The sequence below is a fragment of the Canis lupus genome, chromosome 30 (assembly GCF_011100685.1).
Source record: "Canis lupus familiaris isolate Mischka breed German Shepherd chromosome 30, alternate assembly UU_Cfam_GSD_1.0, whole genome shotgun sequence".
Taxonomy (NCBI): domain Eukaryota; kingdom Metazoa; phylum Chordata; class Mammalia; order Carnivora; family Canidae; genus Canis; species Canis lupus.
Genome location: NC_049251.1, coordinates 29,776,919 through 29,801,518, shown reverse-complemented (window position 1 = coordinate 29,801,518; position 24,600 = coordinate 29,776,919). Strand labels below are relative to the sequence as shown.

Genomic DNA, 24,600 nt, shown 5'->3' with positions numbered 1-24,600 from the left:
GGAGGGCGTTGTGCCAAGATGGGAAAAAAAAAAAAAAAAAAAAATCTTGCCAAGCAAAGACAGTATACAAAGTGCTGTTCACCAAAACTTGTAACCCAGGGGGGTGGTCCCCCAAAGCTTCACGTGGCGGAGAGAAAACGGTCCGCACCTGCTTCCTCCAGGAGGGCGCGAACTGAAGGCAGAGGCAGGTCCCAGGTGTCAGGCGCCCCCGTCTGCCGCTCGCACAATCTCTCCCTCGGTGCCCGCAGCGAATGGGTGACCTAGGGCTGACCCAGGGGCAATTCGCACCTCCCCCCAGCGCCCACCGCCACCCCGGGGGCGGCCGCCAGGTCCCAAGCGGCAGGATGCGCAGAGAGCGCCGAGTCTCTCTCCCGGCTCCATCCCGCCCCGTCGTCATGGTGACCGCCGGAGCCACGCAGCCCCGCCCCTTCCTCAGGACGTGGCCCCGCCTCCCCCAAACCCGGAAGCGCGAGGCTCGCGCCCACTGCGCGGCCCGTTCGGGACCCAGGCTCGCCCGCCGCGCGCCCCGCCCCTCGGAGGCCCGCCCTCCGGCTCGCCCCCGCCGACCGCGGCGCCTGCCAGGACCGAGCGCTCCGGCTGCAGGCGGCGACCCGGGCCCGCGCCCCTGCGGGAGGGGAGAGCCGCCTTGGGGAGGAGGGACAGGGACGTATGTGGAGGAGGCCACGGCGGGTGAGAGGTGGGCGAGGCCCTGGGAAGCGGGTGTGGGTGCGCGATGTGTTGAGGCTTGCAGGTGGGTGTGTGTGTAGTGTGCGCGGCTGCCTCCGTGGGTGTGACTTTGTTCGTGTGGCCCTTAGTGGGCTGGTCCATGTGACTGTGCACGTGATCGTGCGTGTGTGTCTGTCTGTCTGAGGTCGAGGTGGAGTTCACGGGGTGGTCGGTGTACCTGTGACCCTGCCTTTTGGTGGGACTGGGAGAGGGTGGGGTCTGTTTGGATCATTGGGGTGGCGGTGGGGGGCGGGGGGGGGGGCGCTTGACCAGAGCATACTGCTGTAATCCGGTCCTGGGGATATACTCCTGCAGTCCAGGAATATGTTTTTCCAACTTTTAAGAACTCTGAGCAGAAAGAAGCTAGTTATGTTAGAGAGTGCACCTCAGCCTGAAAGTGTCAAATGTCTTTGTCATCGCCAAGTGTGAGCCTTGTGAAGGGGGGCTGGGGTTGGAATGAGGAAAGTAGCAGGGCTAGAGTGTTTTGCTTTTCCTCTTCTGGCTTTCCTGGGGAGTTCTAAATTCTGCACTTATGCTGCTTCTTTGTCTCCTCGTACGATGTTGCAGCTCCTGTTAGCAGAAAGACTCCAGAGACTGAGGAGTAACTTAATAGCTGTGTGCAGATTTCCAAGAGCTTTTATCCCAAGACAGCACAAGATGAGGTGTCACAGAAGAAATGTCAAGTAGGCAGCTTTTCCTCCCATGAGATTTAGACGATAATGGAATAAGTTCCTGAAGAAGAGAGGGATAAATCTTCCCCCGAAGAGAGCTGAAAAAAGGATAGCTGTCTACTGGTGTGGTGAGTTATGGGGACTTGCATTTAAAAAGCCAATTGCATCTCCTGGAGACTCTCAGGGTTTAATACTTACTTCCGGCTGGTATTAATAATCACAGATTGTCCGTATGCAGAGCAACTACAGGTTGAGATAAAGGTTCCGAAAACCTCTGACTAGTTAAGCTGGTTATGTGACTTAAACATTTTTAGAGACAATTCCATTGATTGTAAACTGGCAGGTTCTGTTGAAACCCTGAGGGATAAGTGCATGTAATTCTAGGTGCACACTCATAATTGGCAATTTTATCGTCCAGTACCTCAAGGGCCAGAGAGAGGACTGGGTGTCCAGAACACTCCCTGAGGAGGGGTTTCTGTAGGCAAGATTAAGGCTAATTTCTGCAGCCCTTTTCCCACCAGCATGAACAGGTGCTTTTGTTTTTTGTGAAGAATTGAATCGTGAGAGATCAAATCAGCCTTGAGCTCATGATCCACATTCTTTCTTACTTAATACTGACCAGTTTGGTCACAATCTCAGTTAACCTTTTTTTGCTGTATACAGAAATGTTCTTCTTGTGACTTGGAAAAGTATACCCCTTTAGTGATTGAGAGCTAGGAGAACAAACTTCCTTTTCATACCACTCACAGCTGTTTTCCCTTTGCAGGAATGAGCTCTTTTTTTTTTTTTTTTTTTTAACTTAGACGTCAGTTGGTCAGATGCAACATTTGGTATCTATCTTACCTTTGATGTGCTGCCAAACCAGCACAAGTGTTAAAATCACTTGCCCCTACAAAAATGTAGTCACAGTTGGGTGGAATCTCTCCATCAAGTGAGATTAGTTATAAAATGTTATAATACTGGGTTGGTTGTGAATAATACCGAGGACTGTGGTAAGGAACATCTTTCTACTTATTGCTGTGGGAAGAAGTGGATGACAGTGCATGTGAGTGCCTGCGTATGATTGGTATATGTATGATAGTTGGTTTGTACATTGCAGCCGATTCCAAAACTGAATAATTTATTCCAAGTTTGGCAAATCTAGAAGCTATCTGTCTATAAGTAGCTTAGGTGTTTTATGAACCTGCTGAGTAGATTCAAATGGCTTAGATTTTTTTTAACATGTTATTATTTGTTAAGAGAAAGTGGATATGCAAAGAATGATTTTCTTGATTCCAGTATGAACTATAACTACATCTGTGCACACTGATTTCAGCATAAGACTGGCTAAATGATATCGTTGGTACTTTTTAGAACAACTTATGATTTTAACGAACTTTTCTAAAATTACCATCCCAGCCTTGAGAGAACAGACCATTATTACAATGTCAAGGTTGTAAATCAAGTTTAATAATGGATGTCTACATTTACCATCTCCTTGGGGTTTAGTTTAGTAACCCCGCAAGGTTAGAGGTAACTGTTAAGACTGCTGAGTTCCCTGTACTCCTGAGATAGCAGATGTGAGGGGCCAAAAAAGGAAGAGTTTCATTGGGTTTAGAGTCCCCAGCTCTTGGCCAGTCCAGAGAAGCCCCCTGCTCCCGTGGAGTCAGCCCAGGAGTTAAGTCCTATGGTCTTGAACACATCCTACATCTGGTTAGGAAATCCAGACTTGCCCTGGGGGTACAGGACAGGACACACAGCAAGAATTTGAATCCTTCTAAACCAGTGGGTGGAAGTTCCTCATTTGGCAATAAGAATCTGCAATGGGAACTGTAATTTCAGGTTCCTATTAGGACATAACACAGATGCCTGAGCAAAGAGGGGCAGCCTTTCAATTGAAGATGCCTAGCCAGTCCAAAGCTCTGAGGCCTGGGTCAAAAGGGACTCTAGGATTTCCCGATGCAGTCTTCTTAGGACATAGTCATCCATTTAGCCAATGAATAATGCGTGTTCTGTGCCAAACACTATTGTAGGCTCTGGAGATAGAGTGGTGAAACAGAGATGAGAAAACACATCCAGAGAGGGTAGGTGACTTTTCCAAGGTCACAGAGCTATATAAAAGCTAGAAATCACTAATCTTACAACAAAAGACCACATATTTTTTCTAAAGACATATGTTTTATTCCTAATTATAGGAATAATTATTGCCTTCAAGCCTTTCTTGGTATTTTATCATAGATCTTTCAGAGGAGGTTATATCATTTTTATTCACACCAACAAGGTGAACAGCAAATTTTCCTGTATCTTACATTAGGAACTACATATGAAGTTCTGAAGTTATGTTCAACCAGAATTAGATTTATAGCATTTTGTGGAGTGATCAGGAGGCAGACTTAAATCACCTCCTTTCTCTAGCATGGACTGTTCCTTATAATTTTATCAGACCTCTTTGTTAAAGTGGATTTTTAAGGTACTGTCAACACATAGGTGAGGGCACTGCAGTTTGCAGTCGTTGAACTAGGACAGGCAGTCAGTGTCAGAAAAGACTCCCCTCCCTGCCTTTGGGCCTAGCTCTGCAATAGCCATAGGATCTCTGGTAAGTCATTGAAATTTTCTAGACTGGATTCCTCATCTGGAGGAACTAAGGGAGTTAAAATCATTATCTCTCAGGGCCCCTTCCTGCTTTATGACTATAGGATTTCACAAAATTGTTTTCTGACAAGGTAAAATAGCCCATTTCCTTGGTTTTACCATATAAAGTACTGTTGGTATAGCTAGAGCAGACTCTACATTTAGTTCTGATGTAAACATGAATTCTTGACATGAAACATCACATGCTTTTATTTCAGGGTTAACCTCCATTTCAGCTAATCATGGGAGAGATTAAAGTCTCTCCTGATTATAACTGGTTTAGAAGTACAGTTCCCCTTAAAAAGGTATGTATGATTTTACTACACCTCTTATTTGCAAAATCATGTATTGTTCTTGTGACTTAGATGTTATGCCTTAGTAGTGTTTGAGAGTAAAGGTTATTGCCAAGTATCCTGACTCTGGGTTGCAGAGCGTAAAGTTCACCTCTTTGTCAAGCGCTATCAGATTTTGAGACTCATTCAAGAGTAAAAGTGGGTGTATAACTATACTCATTATTTTATAATTGCTTTTATGTATTCAAGCAAGCAGAAATATGTGTACTCTGTTTGGTGGAAAGCTTGCAGTAACAACAACTATATAGTAGGTACAGTCAGATTCTATTATAAAGCCTTTTCCTATTCTTCAGATTTAAGAGTTACATTGGGTAACATTATAAATCCTATATTTGCAATGATAGTTGTCTTCAGGAAACCTTATTTGCCTGGGATGTCCAAAAACCCTAAGCATTTATCTTGAAGTTTGACTGTTGACTCTGAGCTCCTAATTAATCCCAAATGTTTGGGGATCACATTAACAAAAGCTAGTTAAGATGATCTGAAAATCATCTATATCTTGTTAAAATCATTTTGTCAGGGTAGACAGCTGTGGAAGTACGATACAGATTTGAATTAATAACATAGCTGCTCTCCATCTAGAAATTTGAGATACAGTTTTCTAAATATAAACAGGATATCTGCCGTATAACTGTCACTATAGTAATAGCACTATTTAATTCTTCTAACAGTTTTAACAAAGCATGGGTAGCTATGTGCCCATTTCACAGATGAGAAAACTGAAGTTCAGAGAGGTTAACTTGTTAAAGGTCACATAGCTTGGTAGAGTCTGGATCATAATCAAATTAGTCTGGCATCAAAGCCAGAAGTACTTGACTGGTAACCAAAGGGAGCCTCCCTTCCTTCTTGCTCCCTGGGAAACTACCGCCCATGCCAAAAGATGATTAGCTCCTGGGGTCCTCTACCTTGTCCCATTCCCTCAAGTAACTCATGTGAGCTCCTCTTGATGGACTCACTTTCTCAGCAAGCTGATCACCAGACCCAAAGCAACCCAAACTTCTTGAAATATTCTTAGAAGTAGTTATAGCAAGTAGCTTCATTGATGTACTTTTCTCCAGCTGTCAGTTCAGTCCATCTGTCCGTGATTGTGATAAGTTTGCTTGAAATTTCATGGTGCTAGATTTTAAATTATCAAAGAGATACTGTGTCTTCTAAAATTATCAGATAGAATTCTGACAAAATTGCCATTGAAAGAGCTCTGAGAACATTGAAGTGATAAACTTATTCCAAATGAATTATTAAAATCATTTCCTACAAAATTTTAGAGATCTGAATATCTTATCTCTGGGAATTTTATTACTACAAGATTGGGATTTACTGTGTGCACTGTCAAAGGCTGTTAAGAGAGTTTTACCACAATTATAGCAAAACAAACAACAGCAAAAAAAACAAAACCCAGAAAAACCGAAAAACAATGAAAAGCCAAACTGTGAGGAGCAAAATACAAAGTGCAAAAACATGAGTATGAGCTATTATTGTCATCATCTTTGACCCAGGGAAGTCCAAAAGGGAATTGTTAGGATCCACTGGACTTTACCTTGCCCTATTTGACTGCTCCCAGTGACACCTGTGATCCCAGTCAGTGTGCTGCTGTCTGCAATGACACCATGGACCCGCAGTATTTCCAGCTAGGAGCTCTCAGAAAACAGAATCTGGAGGCCTTGAATTTTTTAATGTAAAAGTAGGATAAATACTGATTCACATTGGCAAAAGTTCAGGCAGTTAATGTACTTTTCCAAATACCACCAAAAAGTCAAAGAAAACAAAAAGTAATCACACAGCGAATAATACTAACACTGAACACAAAATATCTGCCAAACTCAGCACTGAGCACTTGACTTGTCTCAGTTCATTTAAAGCTCATCCTTTTTCCTTGTTGTGTAAGGACCACTAATTAAGGAAGGTTTGTGATGACCTTCCTGCTCCCTACCCTTTTTTCCCAAGAAAGCCAGTTTTTTCCCTGTGCCCACTCCCCACTCCTGACTGGTTTGAAACATTCTTCCAGGACAGGGACACCTACAGCGGCAGCATCCTTCCTATCTTAGCAAAAATCTCTCCCTCAGAGGTGTTGCCTAGATCAGGTTCCAGAAGCATCTCCTGAGTGGTACCGTCTCTCCCTAGTTTGTCCTGAGAGCTTGGAGTCTTTTCTCCCTTCTGAACAGCGCTGGAGAATGACTCCGCAAATTGCCTCCTAGACACACACACACTCACACACACACACACACACACACACACACACACACACACAGCCAGAAGTATGGGAAAGAAATAAGATGCCATGAACAGTTTACTGTTTAATGATAAATAAAATAGGCTTCATATAATCATGGATGGGAAGGAAAATTGAAAACTGATTTAAAAAAAAAAACTCTTTGGAAGAGTATGAAGCAATTCTGTGTATAATATGTTAGCACTGAGGAGGGCAAAAAGAGACCAAATGCAGTTTATTATATGTGCTAGTCTGGTGTGATCCCAGGATACCTTGTAACCACCAAGGCATTAAAGTTGTCAGAGAAATTATAGTAGACAGTAACAATATAAAACCAAATCCATAAAGTTTTCCATATCTTTTTCTTATAACTTTCCCTCTAGATTATCGTGGATGATGATGATAGTAAAATATGGTCACTGTACGATGCCGGCCCCAGAAATATCAGGTGTCCTCTGATATTTCTTCCCCCTGTCAGTGGAACTGCAGATGTATTTTTCCGGCAGATTTTGGCTTTGACTGGATGGGGTTACCGGGTTATAGCTGTAAGTATTGTGGATTCAGTATTACAGTTCAAGTCCACATTTCGTGGGGGTGGGGTTTTTTCTTTTTTATGTGTGTGCTTATGTTTCTGATTAATTATAATGCGTATGGTTTTTTTTTTTTAATTGAAGGAAGCTACTGTTTTCCTGTTTTTTTGTTTGTGTTTTTTTTTTTTTTTTTTTAAGATTTTATTTATTAGGGCAGCCCCAGTGGCTCAGTGGTTTAGTGCTGAAGCTGGGGTGTGATCCTGGAGACCTGGGATCGAGTCCCACATCAGGTTCCCTGCATGGAGCCTGCTTCTCCCTCTGCCTGTATCTCTGCCTCTCTGTCTCTCTCTCTGTCTCTCTCTCGTGAATAAGTAAGTAAAATCGTTAAAAAAAAAAAACGATTTTATTTATTATGAGCTGGGGGAAGGGGCAGAGGGAGAAGCAGACTCCCTGCTGAGCAGAGAGCCGGATGTTGGATGTCAGACTCAATCCCAGGACTCCAAGATCATGACCTGAGCCAAAGGCAGAATTGCAACAGACTGAACCACCCAGGCGCCCCTGTTTTCCTTTTTTAAAAATGTGAACTGAAGCCTTTAGAATAAAGATGGTACCGTGCACTATGGCACAGCAAAGGGGTCTGCCCACGTTCAGGTGAGTGAAAGCTTGCTTCAGTGTAAGTTGAGACGAGGTTGATGAATTAGCTCAGACTCTCAGCATTTGGTTAAGTTTATTTCCAGTTGTTACCTTTTTACTACCTTTGGTCTAAATCTAGTTTCCCGTTGATCATTCTTGAATCTCTTCTGGGCGAACAGTGGAGGTGAGAGAAGGCACTGTATTTTGTGACTAGTTTTGTGGCAGTGCCTCGACTGTGTGACAGTGGAGGCTGGTCTCCTAACTCCCCAGGAAGGAGAGACTCTGGCTTTGAGCTGGCAGTTGTTTCTGGGAGCTGGAATAGTAACACAGAAACGGGCCTCCCTATGGGAGTTAAAAATGTTAATATACATTTTATTTACTGTCTGAAGGAGAGAAAATGCTGGCCAGATCTCTTCTCTTGGAATGTAACTGAAAATTCTGCTGGGTTTACCACCAACTAGGGCCGCACAAAACAAATCCTAGTTCTTCCTCCTGACAGCCCTTGTGGAGAAAACTAGTTATTATCAGCACCGCCTGCTGCCTTCCCCCAACGTCTTTTCTTCTCTGGCAAAATTCTCCACATTCTTTAATCATTCCTCATATGATGTGTTTTGAGTCTCTGCAAAATAATCCTCCCTTGTTCTGGGTTTTTGTAAATTCCTCTTGATGGACAGCATTGCAGGAGAGCAAGATGTCACCCTACCACAGTACCTTTCCTGGTGGCCACTCTTAATCAGCCAGGGACGGGCAAACTGAGGGGCCACAGGCATCTCTCCCACTTTAGAGACTGTCTGAAGTTGACCGTGTGTTTATTGCTCCAAACTGACAGGTCACGATCGCTTTGCCTTCTGGATGGATATTTCTTCTTGCCCTCAAGCTTCTTGATGTGGGATTTCCTTATTTCATAAGCTGGATAATGAATAAAGAAAAGGCCAGGGGCTCCTGGCTGGCTTAATTAGTGGAGCATGTGACTCTTGATCTTGGGGTTCTGGATTTGAGCCCCATGTTGGGTAGAGATTACTTAAAAATAAAATCTTTAAAAAGGGTGCACCTGGGTGCCTCAGTGATTGAGCATCTGCCTTTGGCTTGGGTCGTGATCCCAGGGTCCTGGGATGGAGTCCCACATCAGGAGCCTGCTTCTCCTCGGCCTATGTCTCTGCTCTCTCTGTGCTCTCATGAATAAATAAACAAAATCTTAAAAAAAAAAAAAAAGTTTAAAAAAATCTTAAAAATAAAATGGAAAAGGCCAATGGTGCCTTCAAAGTTACTTTGTCCTTATACACCTACCTCCATGAGATTTTAAAATTTATTAAATAATTGTTAGTATCTCACAGTTAAAAGGCACAGGCACTTTTCTCATTTAAATTTTTACTGATTTATTGATTTTTATTGATTTTAAATACAATTTAATTTGATCACATGCGGGATCCCTGGGTGGGGCAGCGGTTTGGCGCCTGCCTTTGGCCCAGGGCGCGATCCTGGAGACCCAGGATCGAATCCCACATCAGGCTCCCGGTGCATGGAGCCTGCTTCTCCCTCTGCCTGTGTCTCTGCCTCTCTCTCTCTCTCTCTGTGACTATCATAAATAAATAAAAATTAAAAAAAAAAAATAATAATTTGATCACATGCAGTTGTCAGAAATAAGACAGAGATATATCCCTTGTATACTTGGCCCAGTTTCTCCCAACAGTAACATTTTACAAAACTATAGTAGGGTGTCATAACCAGAGTATTGATATTAATACAATCCACTGATCTTATTCAGATTTCCAGTTTTACTTGTACTCAATTGTGTGTGTGTGTTAAGTTGTATACAATTTTATCACCTGTCTAGAACATAAATATCTTTAAATTAAAGGCTTCGTAAAAATATCTTCTTGGGGAGCCTGAGTGGCTCCGTCATTAAGCCTCTGACTTTAGTTCAGGTCATGATCTCTGTGTCATGGGGTCGAGCTCCACATTCAGCGGGGAGTCTTCTGCCTCTCCCTCTGCCAGTCCCCCTGCTCCTGTGCACGCACAAATGTGTATTCTCTTTTTCTTTCTCAAATAAATAAAATCCTTTTTTAAAAAAAATCTTGTTTTCTATCATCTGACTCAAATTCTCAAATTCTCAAATTTTCTGCTAGGGAGCAGCAGGTCTCCATCCTTTCAGAATAGTGGAATCTTACGCACAAATAAAATGTTTAATAATAAAAGTAACATAATTACATCAAATCTAAAATTATGCTATAATATACATGGTGGTATCTATTCCAGCGATTTGTTAATGACAAAAAATTAATCTAAGTGCTTAAAACAACTAACCTGTCGGGACTTTTACTTATTATTATAGAGGGGAATTCTTAGGTGACAAGCTTGAGTCCCCTCAAAAGGAGTTAGTGGCTTATATTTCTTGTCCTCAGTATCCATAGGCTACTGAGGGACAGGCACCATACTTTTTTGGTCACAAATAAAAGTATAAGGGATCCCTGGGTGGCTCAGCGGTTGAGCGCCTGCCTTCAGCCCAGGGCTTGATCCTGGAGTCCCGGGATTGAGTCCCACATCGGGTTCCTTACATGGAGCCTGCTTCTCCCTCTGCCTGTGTCTCTGCCTCTCTCTCTCTCTCGTGAATAAATAAATAAAATCTTAAAAAAAAAAACAAAAGTATAAGAAATCAGATAATAGAATGACTAAGTCAATTATAAAAGAGGAACAATTTTATTGAATACTCCCTTTGGGCCTTGCTGCCAAAAAGAGCGGGAATTCTCCATAGAATTTTATTTCAAGTTCTCCTGAACCGTAATTAGAATTAAGTTGAATTTAAGGGAAAACAGTATTTCTTTACTTTGAAGGGTTCTGGCGTATTCATCCTATGAGCCCCAGAGTTTCTCAGCTATTGGGAAAGGAAACAGATGTGAATTGAAATTGTTACTCATATCACTGGTGTGCTATTCTGTTTTAAATTGATCTCTTAGGTAAACTGTGAATTTTAAAGTTTAGAAGAAGATGAGAGCGTATTTTCACATAGACTGAATAAGGAGCAGAGCTTGAGCAAAGAAAAGCTTTATGGTAGAGTCCTGAATTTTTCATATATTTATATATTGTTATTAAATAATAATTGCTGTTATTTCAGTTGCAGTATCCAGTTTATTGGGACCATCTTGAATTCTGTGATGGATTCAGAAAACTTTTAGACCATTTACAACTGGATAAAGTGAGTACCCTAAAACTAATTATTTAAATGTGATTTTTTTTTTTTTAAGATTTTATTTATTCATTCATCAGAGACACAGAGACACAGAGACGGGGGCAGAGGGAGAAGAAGGCTCCATGCAGGGAGCCCGGTGTGGGATGATCTTGGGACTGCAGAAACGCGCCCTGGACTCCAGAATCATGCCCTAAGCCGAAGGCAGACACTTAACTGCTCAGCCACCCAGGCGTCCCATAAATGCAACATTTACATTATAAAGGCTGGCGTTGTCTTTCTTTTGTTTCTTTTATTTTTTAATTTTTTCTTTTGTTTTTAAAATGACAGTTCCCAAAAGAAAATTTACACTTTTAAGGTGTGTGAGTATGGTTTTTAATATATTCACAGATAGGTGCAACCAACAGCACAGTCAATTTTAGGACATTTTTTTCACCCAGAGGAAACCACATATTCATTAGCAGTCACTCCTCACCTTGCTCCCTGTGGCCCTGGCAACTTAATCTATTTTCTGCCTGTGTGAATATATACTTTCTAGGTATTTTATATAAATGAAATCATGTGATATTCACCTTTTCTAACCGACTTCTTTATCTTCACATAATGTTTGCACGGATCATCCACATAGTAGCATGTATCAGTACTTCGTATTCCTTTTTATGGTCAAATAATATCCCATTGTACATGTGTACCACATTTATGTATCCATTTGTCAGTTGATGCACATTTGGATTGTTGCCATTGTTGGCTCTTAGAAAGAACACTACTCTGAACATCTGTGCACAAGTTTTTGTATGGACATATGTTTTTGGTTCTCTTGAGTATGTACCTAGGAGTAGAATCATAGTAGTCATAGTTTTCTTAAACATAAATTACTAAGTGGGGTGCCAGGGTAACTCAGTCGCTTAATTCCACCTTCGGCTCGGGTCATGATCTCAGGGTCCTGGGATCCAGCTCTCCTGGAGCTCCCTGCTCAGCAGGAGTCTCCTTCTCCCTCTGCCCCACCCTCCACTCATGTTCTCTCTCTCTCTATCAAATATAAATAAAATCTGGAAACCACTTAGTAATTTGGGTTTTTTTTTATTCTCTAACGCAATCTGTGGATAATATTTTTTAACTTGTATGCACAAATTGTTTTCTTGACAGGATGTATAAATTGTATTTAAATACGATATTTCCTGGGGCGCCTGGGTGGCTCAGTGGTTGAGCGTCTGCCTTGGGCTCAGGTCGTGATCCCGCAGTCTGGGATCGAGTCCCACATCAGGCTCCCTGCATAGAGCCTGCTTCTTCCTCTGCTTGTGTCTCTGCCTCCCTCTGTGTCTCATGAATAAATAAATAAAACCTTTAAAAAATACAATATTTCCTAGGTTTCAAAGTACTATAGATATTTTCATCTAATGACTAGTGATGAAACACTATAGTGACATTATATTCTGTGGTTGGTGATAACTAAAACAGCTTTTTTTGGTATTTATGTTAGGATTGATTATTGTTTTAGTATCCTTATGTTTGTTTGCAATTAGGTTCATCTTTTTGGGGCTTCCTTGGGAGGCTTTTTGGCCCAGAAATTTGCTGAATATACACACAAATCTCCCAGAGTCCATTCCCTCATCCTCTGCAATTCCTTCAGTGACACTTCTATCTTCAACCAAACTTGGACTGCAAACAGGTAAGAACGTAAACACTTGGTCAAAATTCTTATGATTTTTGTTCAGTGGAATTTTTAATATGTTGGCTTTTGGGGTTTTTTTCATTGCATCGAAGAGCAGGAGGAAGGGGTTATGTCTACTCCTGTCTTTTGAAACTGCCCTGGCTTTTAAAATTGAAACAATTAGGAGCACCGGGATGGCACAGTTGGTTGAGCCTCTTGGCTCTTGGTTTCACCTTAGGTCCTAATGTTGAGATTGTGAGTTGAGTTGGGCTCCGCACTCAGTGTGATGCCTGCTTGAGATTCTTTCTCCCTCTCCCTCTGCCCCTCCCACTTGTTCTCTCTCTCTCTCTCAGATAAATAGACAAATCTTTTTTAAAAATATTTTTTAATAAAATTACAATCACCTTTACAAAATAAATAAACTCTGGATTCAGCTATTTCTATTACTCTAAATTGTTTAGTTTTGTTTAATGTACATTTATATGCTCTTACAGTTTCTCTTCAGTGCCTATATAACTATAGTGTTCTACTTGTTCCACTTATTTTCTGTAAACAATGCCATCTATTGAGCAACACAGTTTCTTTAGCCATTTGGCATCCCCCAGTTTTTCATCATGTTCTACTGTAAATCTTTATACAAATTACTTTTTTTTCCTTCCCTTTCTGGGTTATTTCCTTGAGATGTGTTTCCCAAAATAGAATAGAACATTTAGTCTGTCAGTGGATGTTTTGCACATCATGACACTTTAATATTAGTCTGCTTTCAGAAAGATGGAAATGGTGGAATGCTTTTGGAGCAACCAGTGGGGTGCTTGTTACTTTTGAGCCATCCTTTCATTGAAGATACCATTTTTAGTAGTTTGAAAGTATCTAATAGTACCTTAAAGCTGACCTAATGTGGTTTCTTTCATTGCTAGCAAGGCTAGGCTCAACTCGCTCCCCCTGCCCCGCCCCCCCGCAAAAAAAGCCCAGTGAGTAAACATTCCTGGAAGATCAGGTTGAGGGATCCCTGGGTGGCGCAGCGGTTTAGCGCCTGCCTTTGGCCCAGGGCGCGATCCTGGAGACCCGTGATCGAATCCCACGTCGGGCTTCCGGTGCATGGAGCCTTCTTCTCCCTCTGCCTGTGTTTCTGCCTCTCCCTCTCTCTCTGTGTGTGACTATCATAAATAAATAAAAATTAAAAAAAAATAAGATCAGGTTGATTTTCACAGAATACTATAGATAAACATTGTTTTCATGATTTTCACATCTCTTTAAAATTGTAGGGACGGCTGGCTGGCTCAGTTGGTAGAGCATGAGACTTTTGATCTCTGGGTCATGAGTTTGAGCCCCATGTTGGGCATATAGCTTACTTAAAAAAAGATTGTACTCTGTTCTTTCTAAAACCTTTGCTTGATATTATCTCAGTAGTCAGTTCAGCATTTGTGCAACAGTTTCTTACATACATTTACTACAAAAATAGTTCATGTCCACACAATGCACTAAAGCTCACTGATTATTTTTGACGATTTTTAAAAAGATTTATTTATTTATTTATTTGAGACACAGAGAGACAGAGTGAGAGAGAGAGCATGTAAGGAGCCTGATGTGAGACTCTATCCCGGGTCTCCAGGATCAGGCCCTGGGCTAAAGGCAGCGCTAAACCGCTGAGCCACCTGGGCTGCCCATTTTTGACAATTTTTGGCGATTTTAATGTTGTTTTAGTTGTCAGAACCAAGAAAGCCCCCACTTTGTGTTCCAGCACGTGAGCTACATTTTATCAACTATCTGAGTGCTTGCTGTGTACCACCCATTGAGGCCACAGGGTCAAGCAAAGCCAGGAGGGTCTGCCCCTCACGAGGTGCCTAGGTAGGATCACCTTGAGAAGCTAAGGGGGATCCCTGGGTGGCGCAGCGGTTTGGCGCCTGCCTTTGGCCCAGGGCGCGATCCTGGAGACCCAGGATCGAATCCCACATCAGGCTCCCGGTGCATGGAGCCTGCTTCTCCCTCTGCCTGTGTCTCTGCCTCTCTCTCTCTCTCTCTCTCTGTGACTATCATAAATAAATAAAAAAAAAAAAAAAAAAAAAGAGAAGCTAAGGAAGCCATAGGGGTTGGGTTGGAGAAAGGTAATGAAGGATGGCCAGCTGTCCTCGTGAGGGATGCTCACCTTCCAACAAGCCATTCCATGGAAAAGGCACATCAGAAGGTGGTCTCTTCCTTTTTTAAGTCATTTTCAGCATAGGTTTGGAGAAAGTAGTGTTCACCCTATATAATGGCTCTGAACATTCATAATTAATGGCATAAATACCAACTAAAAATCACATATAGAAATTCATAAATTGAATTGCCTTGAATTAGTGCAGTTGAATCTACTAGTAGCAAACTTTGGAAGGTACAATCATTCTTTCATTTTGCTATTTTGAAATACCGAGCAATCAAAAGGTGATAAAAACCTGAAGGTTGAAATCTTAAGTTTTCAGGTTTTTGTTTTTTTTTAAGATTTATTTATTTTACAGAGGGAGAGAGAATGTGAGGGACAGAGGGAGAGGGAGACTCTCCAGAAGACTCCCTCCTGAGCACGGAGCCCACTGTGGAGCTCGACCCCTCAACCCTGAGATCATGACCTGAGCCAAAATCCAGAGTCGGCCACTTAACCGACTGAGCCACACAGGCAGCCCACATTTTCCATTTTCTAAGGAGAATAGTTTTAGCCATTGGAAATAAGGCCAATTAGTAAAACCAAAACCAAAACTCAGAATTATCAAAATGTCTACCTTGGTAAAGATATTTGAAATACTGCTTATAATTATTCCAAATCCTCAAATAAAACTTGACTATATTAAACCATAACTCTTTTAGGAGCTCGGGAAAATTTACATAAAAATATGATGCTTCAAAACCAGCTCTTTGAAAGAAGAGACTAGATCATTTTATCTTTAGATCCTAAGTAGCTAATACAGAGCTTCAATATCGAATGAATATTTGCCATTTTTGTGTGGTCTTGCAGATTTGATGATCAGGTCTTTGTTTTACAGCTTTTGGCTGATGCCATCATTTATGCTCAAAAAAATCGTTCTCGGAAACTTTTCATCTGGCCCAGTGGACCCTATGATGGCTGATGCTATTGATTTTATGGTGGACAGGGTAAGGATTTTGGCATTAGAATGGGAACACTTTGTACTAGGAATCTCCATGTCTCCCTAGTTCTTGATGATAGATCTGTCTCGTTGAGTATGTTAGAGATGTTTGTTAAGCAGTCTTCCATATTTACTTTAATATACCCAACAGATGTTACTCCTGGGAAGTAATTCATCAGAATCACTTGGGAGGAGCTTTTAAAAATACAGATTCCGGGGGCACCTGGCTGGCTCAGTTCGTGGAACGTGTGACTCTTGATCTCAGGATCATGAGTTCAAGCCCCATGTTGGGCATGGAACCTACTTCAAAAAAAAAAAAAAAAAAATACAGATTCCAAGGCCTTGCCAGCCCACTGAACTGGAATCCATGGGCATAGGGTCTGGGAATTTGCATTTTTACTCTCTTCCTCCTCTCTTTCTCCCCCACAAGGGGAACCCAAAGTAGCAGGTCTACAGACTTGCATTTAGGGGCTATGGGGCTAGATGATTTTTCTGAGATCTCTTCCAGCTCCAAAATCTTGTAAAAGTGTTTATCTGTCACTTTGGGGCTTTGGGAAGTAGCCTGCTACCCACGGTTACCCGGTTGCAGAGGCAGTTCAGGGTGAGGGGTATGTAATGCTAGGTTCCCAGAATAGAACACCACCAGCTGGGAGGCCCAGTGCATGGTCTCTCAGATACATTGTATTTCCTCACTGGTGACCCGGCCCACCACACATGATGGCGCCTTTATAAGTGCAGGTATTATCTGTGGATTTAATATAACATGAGGAACAAATTTAATTCAAAAACTTTGCCTGTGTTTCTTCCTGCAGCTGGAAAGTTTGGGTCAGAGTGAACTGGCTTCAAGACTTACCCTGAATTGTCAAAATTCTTATGTGGAACCTCATAAGATTCGAGACATCCCTGTGACCATTATGGATGTAAGCTTCCTTTTAAAAAAAAATAGATGCTTTAGCTTTATAAATGTATATATCAAGAGCTTCCTCATAATTGTTTTATAATTTTTCAGTGTGCCTCTTTAAATGCTGCCTTGTGTTTGTTTTTTGTTTTTTTTTTTAACAACCACCACCACCACAGTTCTAAAACAATCAGTTTATTGCTTACCCCATATTTTCCCTGGCAGGAATAACACCATTGAAATCAGAATAAACATAAACAAACATGGTAATCCTTACCCATTTTGATGGATTTTTCTATTGTCATCACCAAATACTGTACTTTAGCTACTACACATCTGTGCAGCAAAAGTTGCCTCACAGAGGCAGAGAATCAAAAATTCCATAAAGTCTAATTAGCATGAAAGTTTGCTTCTTGTAACAAAACTTACCATTTTAACCATATTCAAGTGTACAGTTCAGAGGAGTTAAGTACATTTATGGTGTTGTGAAACTGTCACCACCATCCATTTCCAGAACTTTGCATCATCCCAAACTGAAAGTCTGTACCCATTAAACACTAGCTTGCCAGTCCCTCCTTCTCCCAGACCCTGGTAACCCACATTGTACTTTCTGCTCTATGTACTGACTATTCTGTGTATCTCATAGAAGTGGAATCACGTAATATTTGTACTTCTGTGTCTGGCTTATTTCACTTAGCAGAATATCTTCAAAGTTTATTCATGTTATAGCATGTATTAAAGGCTGAATAATATTCTGTTGTGTGTATATACCACATTTTATTTATCCATTCACCTGTTTTGTTTTTTTTTAAGATTTTATTTATTTATTCATGAGAGACACAGAGAGAGAGAGGCAGAGACACAGGCAGAAGGAGAAGCAGGCCCCATGCAGGGAGCCCGACATGGGACTTGATCCTGGGTCCCCAGGATCAGGCCCTGGGCCGAAGGTGGCGCTAAACCACTGAACCACCTGGCTGCCCCTGTCCATTCACCTGTTGATGAGCATTTGGGTTTTTCCACCTTTTGGCTCTTGTGAATCATGCTGCTCTGAATGTTGGTATACACATACCTGTTTGAGTACCTACTTTCACTTCTTTTGGGTCTATACCTAGAGGTGAAATTGCTGAGCCATATTGGTGATTCTGTGTTTAACTTTTTGAGAAACCGTCATATCATCTTCTACAGAGACTGTACCATTTTATATTCCCACAACAGTGCACAAGGTTTCAAGTCATCCCATATCCTCCCCAACACTTGTTATTTCCTGTTTTTGTTTTTGTTTTTGTTTTATAATGGCCATTCTGATGGATGCAAAGTGGTATTTCATTGTGGTTTTGGCTTTTTTTTTTAATCATATAATTATTTTGCCTCATAAGTGGATGTATTGCTAAAATCAAATAATATTTTTAAGAATTGATTTTTCAGGAAATTACAAGCATGTAAATTATAACTTCTAATTCTCCACTGTAATCTCTACATTCAAAATTTACTATGACACAGAACAAGCTTTTCGGTACTCTTGGTAAAATACTTGGTCCTCATGGTACATTTGCTCTGCTTGCCCATCTTTCAAAGCTGAGCTCACCACTTGGGTATGTGGTCACTGAAAACTGTATGTAAGCTTTAGCAAGTTGGAGATACTTTTTGAGTGTGTGTGCTTCATTTTAAATATTATTTTTTGAAAACTTGTTTGCATGTGTTTAAACATAAGTTTAGGGGCACCTGGGTGGCTCAGTTGGTTGAGTGTCTGCCTTTGGCTCAGGTCATGATCTCAGGGTCCTGGGATCCTGATCCCCCTCTCCCCCTGCTCATGCTATCTCTCTCTCTGTGTCTCTCAAATAAATAAAATCTTTAAGAACAAACAAACAAAAAACAGGTAAGTTTATGTGGGCATTAGAAGATGTCTAGAATCATATACTCCAAACAGCTAACAATGGCTCCCCCAGGAAAGGATCTGGACTTTTTCTTATACTCTTAAAAAAAATTTTTTTTTGGAATTTTTTTTCTGATCATATAGTACTTATGTAACTGTTTTTAAGTAATAATAAAATTTAAAAGGTTTTGGGGGGATCCCTGGGTGGCTCAGCGGTTTAGCACCTGCCTTCAGCCCAGGGTGTAATCCTGGAAACCCAGGATCGAGTCCCACATCGGGCTCCATGCATGGAGCCTGCTTCTCTCACTGCCTGTGTCTCTGCCTCTCTCTCTCTCTCTCTCTCTCTGTGTGTGTCTCATGAATAAATAAATAAAATCTTTAAATAAAATAAAAAGTTTGGGGGATTTCAGTGATCTTTTTGAAATGAATTGGCATTCACTATTGTTCTTTTAATTTAGTTAGTTAGCTATGTTTAAGGGGAAAAAATTCATGATAAGAATTTTCCCCCCAATGAATGCAAGAGGTGTTTGACAACAAAATCTGTAGCTTATGTTGGAGTTAGAAGTTACCAGAGATGAGCAAGTTACCCAGGCTGGCCAGGGGTTCAGCGGTATCTCTTCACTAGAAAGCCAGAAAGAGATGCTTTGGAAGGCACTTTCCACAATGTACAAAAAACCTACTAAAACACTGGTAGGTTACAGCTTTGTGTTTTTTTTAAAAGGTATTTGACCAGAGTGCACTTTCAACTGAAGCTAAAGAAGAAATGTATAAACTGTATCCTAATGCCCGGAGGGCTCATCTTAAAACAGGGGGCAACTTCCCATACCTGTGCAGAAGTGCGGAGGTGAATCTTTATGTGCAGGTAAGTCCCAGCTTGGGAGCCGGAACACTTTGAACCCAAAGTGTATGGTTTGAAACATAAAGCTTTTTTTTTTTTTTTTTTTTTTTTGGATGGTGGAATAAGAGACTACAGAATTCTCTGTAGCAATGAGTCATTCACTTGATAAAGGTGGTTTACATTAATAATTTATAGCAGAAGCCAAGCGGGTATATTAGAAACAGTTGAGTGACTCTGCCTACCATCTCTTTTCTAAGAACAGCAGGCCTGCATCCACACATACTGAAGTGGCCATGCCACATGATGTGACCTTGCCTCCTGGATACAGTGAATTCAATCAGAACAGGAACCTTCATTGAAGCAACTTCCTGATCCATTTTTAACACGTTAAAAAAAACACACGCAGGAGTGCCTGGCTGGCTCAGTCGGAAGAGCATGAGACTCTTGATCTCAGGGAGTTGTGAGTTCAAGTCCCACATGGGGTGTAGAGATTACTTAAATATAACTTAACATATACACACGCACGCATGCACACAAACTAGCAAAAGCTGCCACTTCATCTTCTACCCAAATGGATATTAAAATAGCAGTGAGAGGGCAGCCCTAGTGGCTCAGTGGTTTAGTGCCGCCTTTGGTCCAGGGCGTGATCCCGGAGACCCAGGATCAAGTCCCACGTTAGGGTCCCTGCATGGAGCCTACTCCTCCCTCTGCCTATGTCTCTGCCTTTGTCTCTCTCTGTGTCTCTCATGAATAAATAAATAAAATCTTTAAGAAAAAATAAAATAGCAGTGAGAAATTATTGCTTTGGCAGTTCGGTAGGAAGTATCAAGAGCTTCAAAAACCAGTCACATCCTTAGGTCCTGCCATCTATTTGTGGCATGGATCCTAAGGAGAAGACCCTAAATTCAAAAAAACCTGATGCCAGGAGACATTGATCATGATCTCACACAGAACAGCAGAGGATCGGGGGAGGACCTGAGTCACAGCAGCAAAGCAGGAGGGTAAACACCCACTCACAGAGTGGTGTGCCACCCTCTGAGATGTTGATGAAGAGTTTATAGGAACTTGGAGAGACCTGTTATATATTAAATAGGGAACAAAGATCCCACATTGTGGTTTTTCAAAATACTTGACTTTTCTATGTTTTCCAGTTTTTCTCTAATTACATTATAATTTTAGAACTATAAACATTTATATGCTAGAGCACCTGGGTGGCTCCGTCGGTTGGGTGTCTGCCTTTGGCTCCGGTTGTGATCTCGGGATCCTGGGATCAAGCCCCATGTTGGGGCTCCCTGCTCAGGGGGTGTCTGCTTCCCCCTCTCCCTCTCATCTCTGCGCTCTCTCACTCTCTCAAATAAATAAATAAAACCTTTTTAAAACATTTATGTGTTACTGTGACATTTAAAATAATGATTCTGTGTTTCTACAGATCCATTTGCTACAATTCCATGGAACAAAATACGCGGCCATCGACCCGTCGATGGTCAGTGCTGAGGAACTAGAGGTGCAGAAAGGCAGCCTGAGCATCAGTCAGGAGGAGCAGTAGCTCTGTTGTCGCCTGTTGATGATGAGTGATCCAGAGAGTTCTTGTACAATCAGCTGCGTCAGCACCCGCCAGGCAGGCTCTGTTCAGTTGTCAGGCTCGCCAGTCATCACTGTGTTTGGAAGCAGGACTGATTGTCATCTTTGTGACAGGCGGCAGCTCTTCTAAGCCAGTGTGACTGTTCCCTCTGCATTTTTTTTTTTTTTTTTTAGCTTTTGAATTTGAGGAAGTACTTTTGAAGACTCTCACTTTAAGAATTGTGAAAATTTTGCTACCAAAAGTCTTCTCACCACTGTGTTCTTAAGAGAATGTTGATTTTTGAGGTTTGGGATTTTGTGGAGTTTTTTTCTTTTCTTTCCTCCTTTCTTTCTTTTTATGATATTTGCTGTAAATGCTGCACATCCAGATTGTGTATCAGAAGGACATCGGTTATTTTTATGCTTTCTTGGTTATAACCGTTATCAAGTGCCAAGGCTGTCTGTCACCCCACCGTTTGCTCTCCTACAAAATCAGCTACTTCTAATTTCCAGTTAAGCAGATCATTTTCAGTTTTATCTGTTGTCTTTCTAGCCATTACAGTCATTTGGAATAAAAATTCAATTTCAGTGAGTGGTTTTGGTGATTATTGTAGCTGCCCAACTGGACTGCATAGACATAGGACTTTCTGCAAAGCAGACCATGGGGTCATTGGCTAGTTCTTGGTGACATCAGGTAAGTGACTTACTCTCACCAAAGTGCAGTTTGCTCATTGTAAATTAACAGTAGCTCTCATTTATTGAGCTGTTAGTATGTGCCAAGTACTTTTCATACCTTCTTGTCTTCCCCTAGTGGGAATGTCTCTTAAATCTCTTTTAAACTGTAAATTATTGTTTTTGTCTTGCCATGAATTTGTTGAAGAAACAGGCTCATCTGCCCTGTAGAATTCCCCCACGGTCTCGATTTGGCTGATTGCAGCCTCACAGTGTCCTTTAACTTGTTTCTATGTCCCTGGTATTTCCCATGAACTGGTGGTTACATCTAGAGGGTCAGTTTCACATTCAGTCTTTTGGGCAGGAATACTTCATAGGCGAAGCTGTGTGTTTCCCATTATGTCACTGCAGGAGGCCCAGAACATCTGCTTGTCCCTAAGTTGTGAAGATTGCTCAGTAGATTCAGACGTTGTCAGCCAGATCCAGTCAGTCATTGGGGAATTCCACTGATGGTTTGCCTGCCACTGCTCATCACTGCACAGATGCACTATGTCATTAGAGGATGCAGAGCAGTAACAAGTAACTCTAATTTTTATTCTATTAACTAGAGTCCTCGGATTTAAGAATCTTCCCCTCATCAACTATTTGGTTTCACTGGGGTACAATTTAGACCAGAAAAATCAGCATCGATGCTTCTTTCCCTTTAAGTTTTCAGAACTTTGAGTTAACCATACTATTTCCAGTTTCATGCCCACCACAACCCTGGTTAGGCTGATATTACAGGTGAGATCATGGAAACAGGGACAAGAGATTTGTTCAGCATCACACAGGGAGGGGTGGAGCTGGCATGGCAACTTGGGCCTGACCATCCCTAAAACCAGTGATCTTTCCATGTAGGTTAGTGTGTGCTCTACCTTGTGACTTGAGAACAGTCTGGAGTTATGGAAACACCTGGTAAGCCATGAAGGTAGAGCTTTAATGTTTTTAACTCTTCGCATCTGAGGCTCCTTCCCAACCAATAGGGAACTCCTGTGGGCAGGGCCAGGCTGCACATGGTCAGCAGCCCCTTCCTTACCTGGTACAGTGGTGAACTGTGGGACTACCCTCTGCTTTCTTTTCAAATTCTCCCTGAGTGAGCCACTTCCTCCGACAGCTTCAACCACTCCCTGGCTCTAGGACCTGATGACTGCCATTGCCAAACCCAACTGATTCTGAGATGGCCTTGAATGCCTAATGGGCCCATCAGGCCAGCCTTCTACAGGCACACCCATGTCCCCACTGCCCAAACCTGCTCCTTCTCTCTTAGACCCGTCCTCCCCGTTCCCAGCACCACTGTGCCCCCAGATTCCCCAGCTAGAAACCCAGCCACCCCCATCTCCAGGTCTCAGGCTGAAGCAGATGCCAAGGTGAAACTTCGAGATGAGCCAGGTGGTTACTGAGGATCACAGGAAAGAGGTGTGGAAGTAAGCAGGGTTGGGCAGGGGAGAAGCTGAGCTGTGACAGGCTGACCAAGCACTGGTGGACCACGTAGGAGGCTCTGGAGCTACGAGTGTCCGTTGGAATCGTCTCATCAGGGGCTGAAATAGCCAGGCCCTCCTGCCCCTCCAGCTCATCTCTCCTCTTCCTCCCATGCTTCCTGTGTTCCAACCATACCATTCCGCAAGGAGATACAGCTCCGCACCGCTGTGCCATTGCACAGACTGTGCTTTTTGCTTGCAATGTGCTTTGCCCACTTCTGTCTTCTCTGAGAGCTTCTCAGACCTTCCTCCCCTTCCTCCTTCCCTTCCCCAAGGAAGAACAAATCCCACAGTTCTCCCTACACACACATAGCAACAACCACATGACAGCGCCTCACTGGGGTCCCAGCTCCTCCACCCCCCAACATCACAAACTTCCAGAGGGCAGGAACTGTGGCCACTCCACACTATAGTCTCAGCTCCCAGCAGACTGCCTGGCACGGAAGACAGTAAATATTGACTGGCAGTGGTGAGCCGAGTGGTATGGTTACACAATCAATCCACAACAGCTTGTCTGGCTTGAAATTTTGCCATACGTCTCCCAAACAAAAGGAATACGGAATGTGAAAGCTATATTTCAACATTTCAATTTTATTTAAGAACTTGTTTTTGTCTCAAAAAATACAAAATTCATTCCACAGAATTCATCCAAATAAATGGTCCTGTGTGATACAAAATACATTTCCTAAATGGAATAAATGCAAGAGAAGACTCTTCCCCCGCCCCCCTCAACAAAGCACATGCTGGAGCGCCTGGGTGGTTCAGTCAGTTGAGTGACTCTTGATCTCAGCCCAGGTCTTAATCTCAGGGCCATGAGTTCAAGCCCCACACTGGGTGTGGAGCCTACTTAAGAAAACAACAACAACAACAACAACCCAAAACCATAGCACATGCAGAGGAAGGACACGGAGGTTCGTGTGCCACCCCTGGGGGTCTGAATCTGGCTGTGAACTCTGAGGCCTCAGGCCTACAGGTTACTGCCTGTAAAATAGGTTGGTTCCAAAGCCTCTTTTTCTTTCTTTTCATAAGCTTTAAGTGGTTTTTTTTTTTTAAGATTATTAATAGGAACAGTTTTAAAAAAAACCCTGAGCAGGTTCCCATGCACCCCTCTGCACAGCATAGTTTCTGCTCTATTTCTTTGCATTAGTGTTAGTATAGCGTTTGCAGGTTTATCTGTAGGATAAATACCTCCTGGTGGGATTGCTGGGTCAAGGGGGAAGTGCATTTGTAATTTTGGCAGATAGAATGCCAGCCACCTTTCAGAGGACAGTACCACTGTGTGTGAGCTCCCACCATGCATAGGTGATGGCTGCAGCCCCTCTTAGCTCTAATGTCTTTTATGGTCTCCCTCCCTCCCAGGACTCAGGCCCAGCGAGTAACTCTGTGGGGAGTTTTTCCTAAGACGTGGGCTCCTAGAGTGGCCACAGCAAGCTGTGCCACATGCGCGAGAGCTCAAATTAGAAAGAGCTCCCAGGGCAGCCTGGGTGGTTCAGCCTTCCGCCCAGGGCATGATCCCAGAGACCCAGGATCGAGTCCCACATCGGGCTCCCTGCATGGGG

General features: G+C 42.4%; 1 protein-coding gene and 1 non-coding gene across 6 annotated transcripts; both read left to right on the top strand.

Annotated features, from left to right (window-relative positions):
* The first annotated feature begins 539 nt into the window (after positions 1–539).
* SPG21 (SPG21 abhydrolase domain containing, maspardin) lies at positions 540–21,444 on the top strand. 5 transcript variants are annotated; one of them, XM_038580715.1, is made up of 10 exons: positions 540–690; positions 1,294–1,525; positions 4,226–4,312; positions 6,953–7,114; positions 10,845–10,925; positions 12,440–12,585; positions 15,582–15,690; positions 16,496–16,603; positions 19,176–19,316; positions 20,722–21,444. In XM_038580715.1, the coding sequence occupies exons 3-10, from the start codon at positions 4,250–4,252 to the stop codon at positions 20,836–20,838; spliced, it is 927 nt and encodes a 308-aa protein (XP_038436643.1). In that variant the 5' UTR covers positions 540–690; positions 1,294–1,525; positions 4,226–4,249; the 3' UTR covers positions 20,839–21,444. The 5 variants fall into 5 exon arrangements, with proteins under 5 accessions (XP_038436643.1, XP_038436642.1, XP_038436645.1 ...); XM_038580714.1 differs by having other exon boundaries at positions 541–697; XM_038580716.1 differs by lacking the exon at positions 540–690 and adding an exon at positions 825–922.
* On the top strand, positions 13,837–13,909 carry TRNAK-UUU. The gene has a single exon. It is a non-coding gene; the product is annotated as a tRNA-Lys (tRNA).
* Positions 21,445–24,600: the final 3,156 nt, after the last annotated feature.

What these genes read in the sequence shown, in the direction of transcription:
- SPG21 (XM_038580715.1), top strand. Translation starts at nt 4,250, where the DNA reads ATGGGAGAGATTAAAGTCTCTCCTGATTATAACTGGTTTAGAAGTACA. An exon ending in TCCCTGTGACCATTATGGAT is followed by an intron (nt 16,604 to 19,175) that starts GTAAGCTTCCTT and finishes TTTTTTTAAAAG; the next exon opens with GTATTTGACCAGAGTGCACT. An exon ending in AGGTGAATCTTTATGTGCAG is followed by an intron (nt 19,317 to 20,721) that starts GTAAGTCCCAGC and finishes GTGTTTCTACAG; the next exon opens with ATCCATTTGCTACAATTCCA.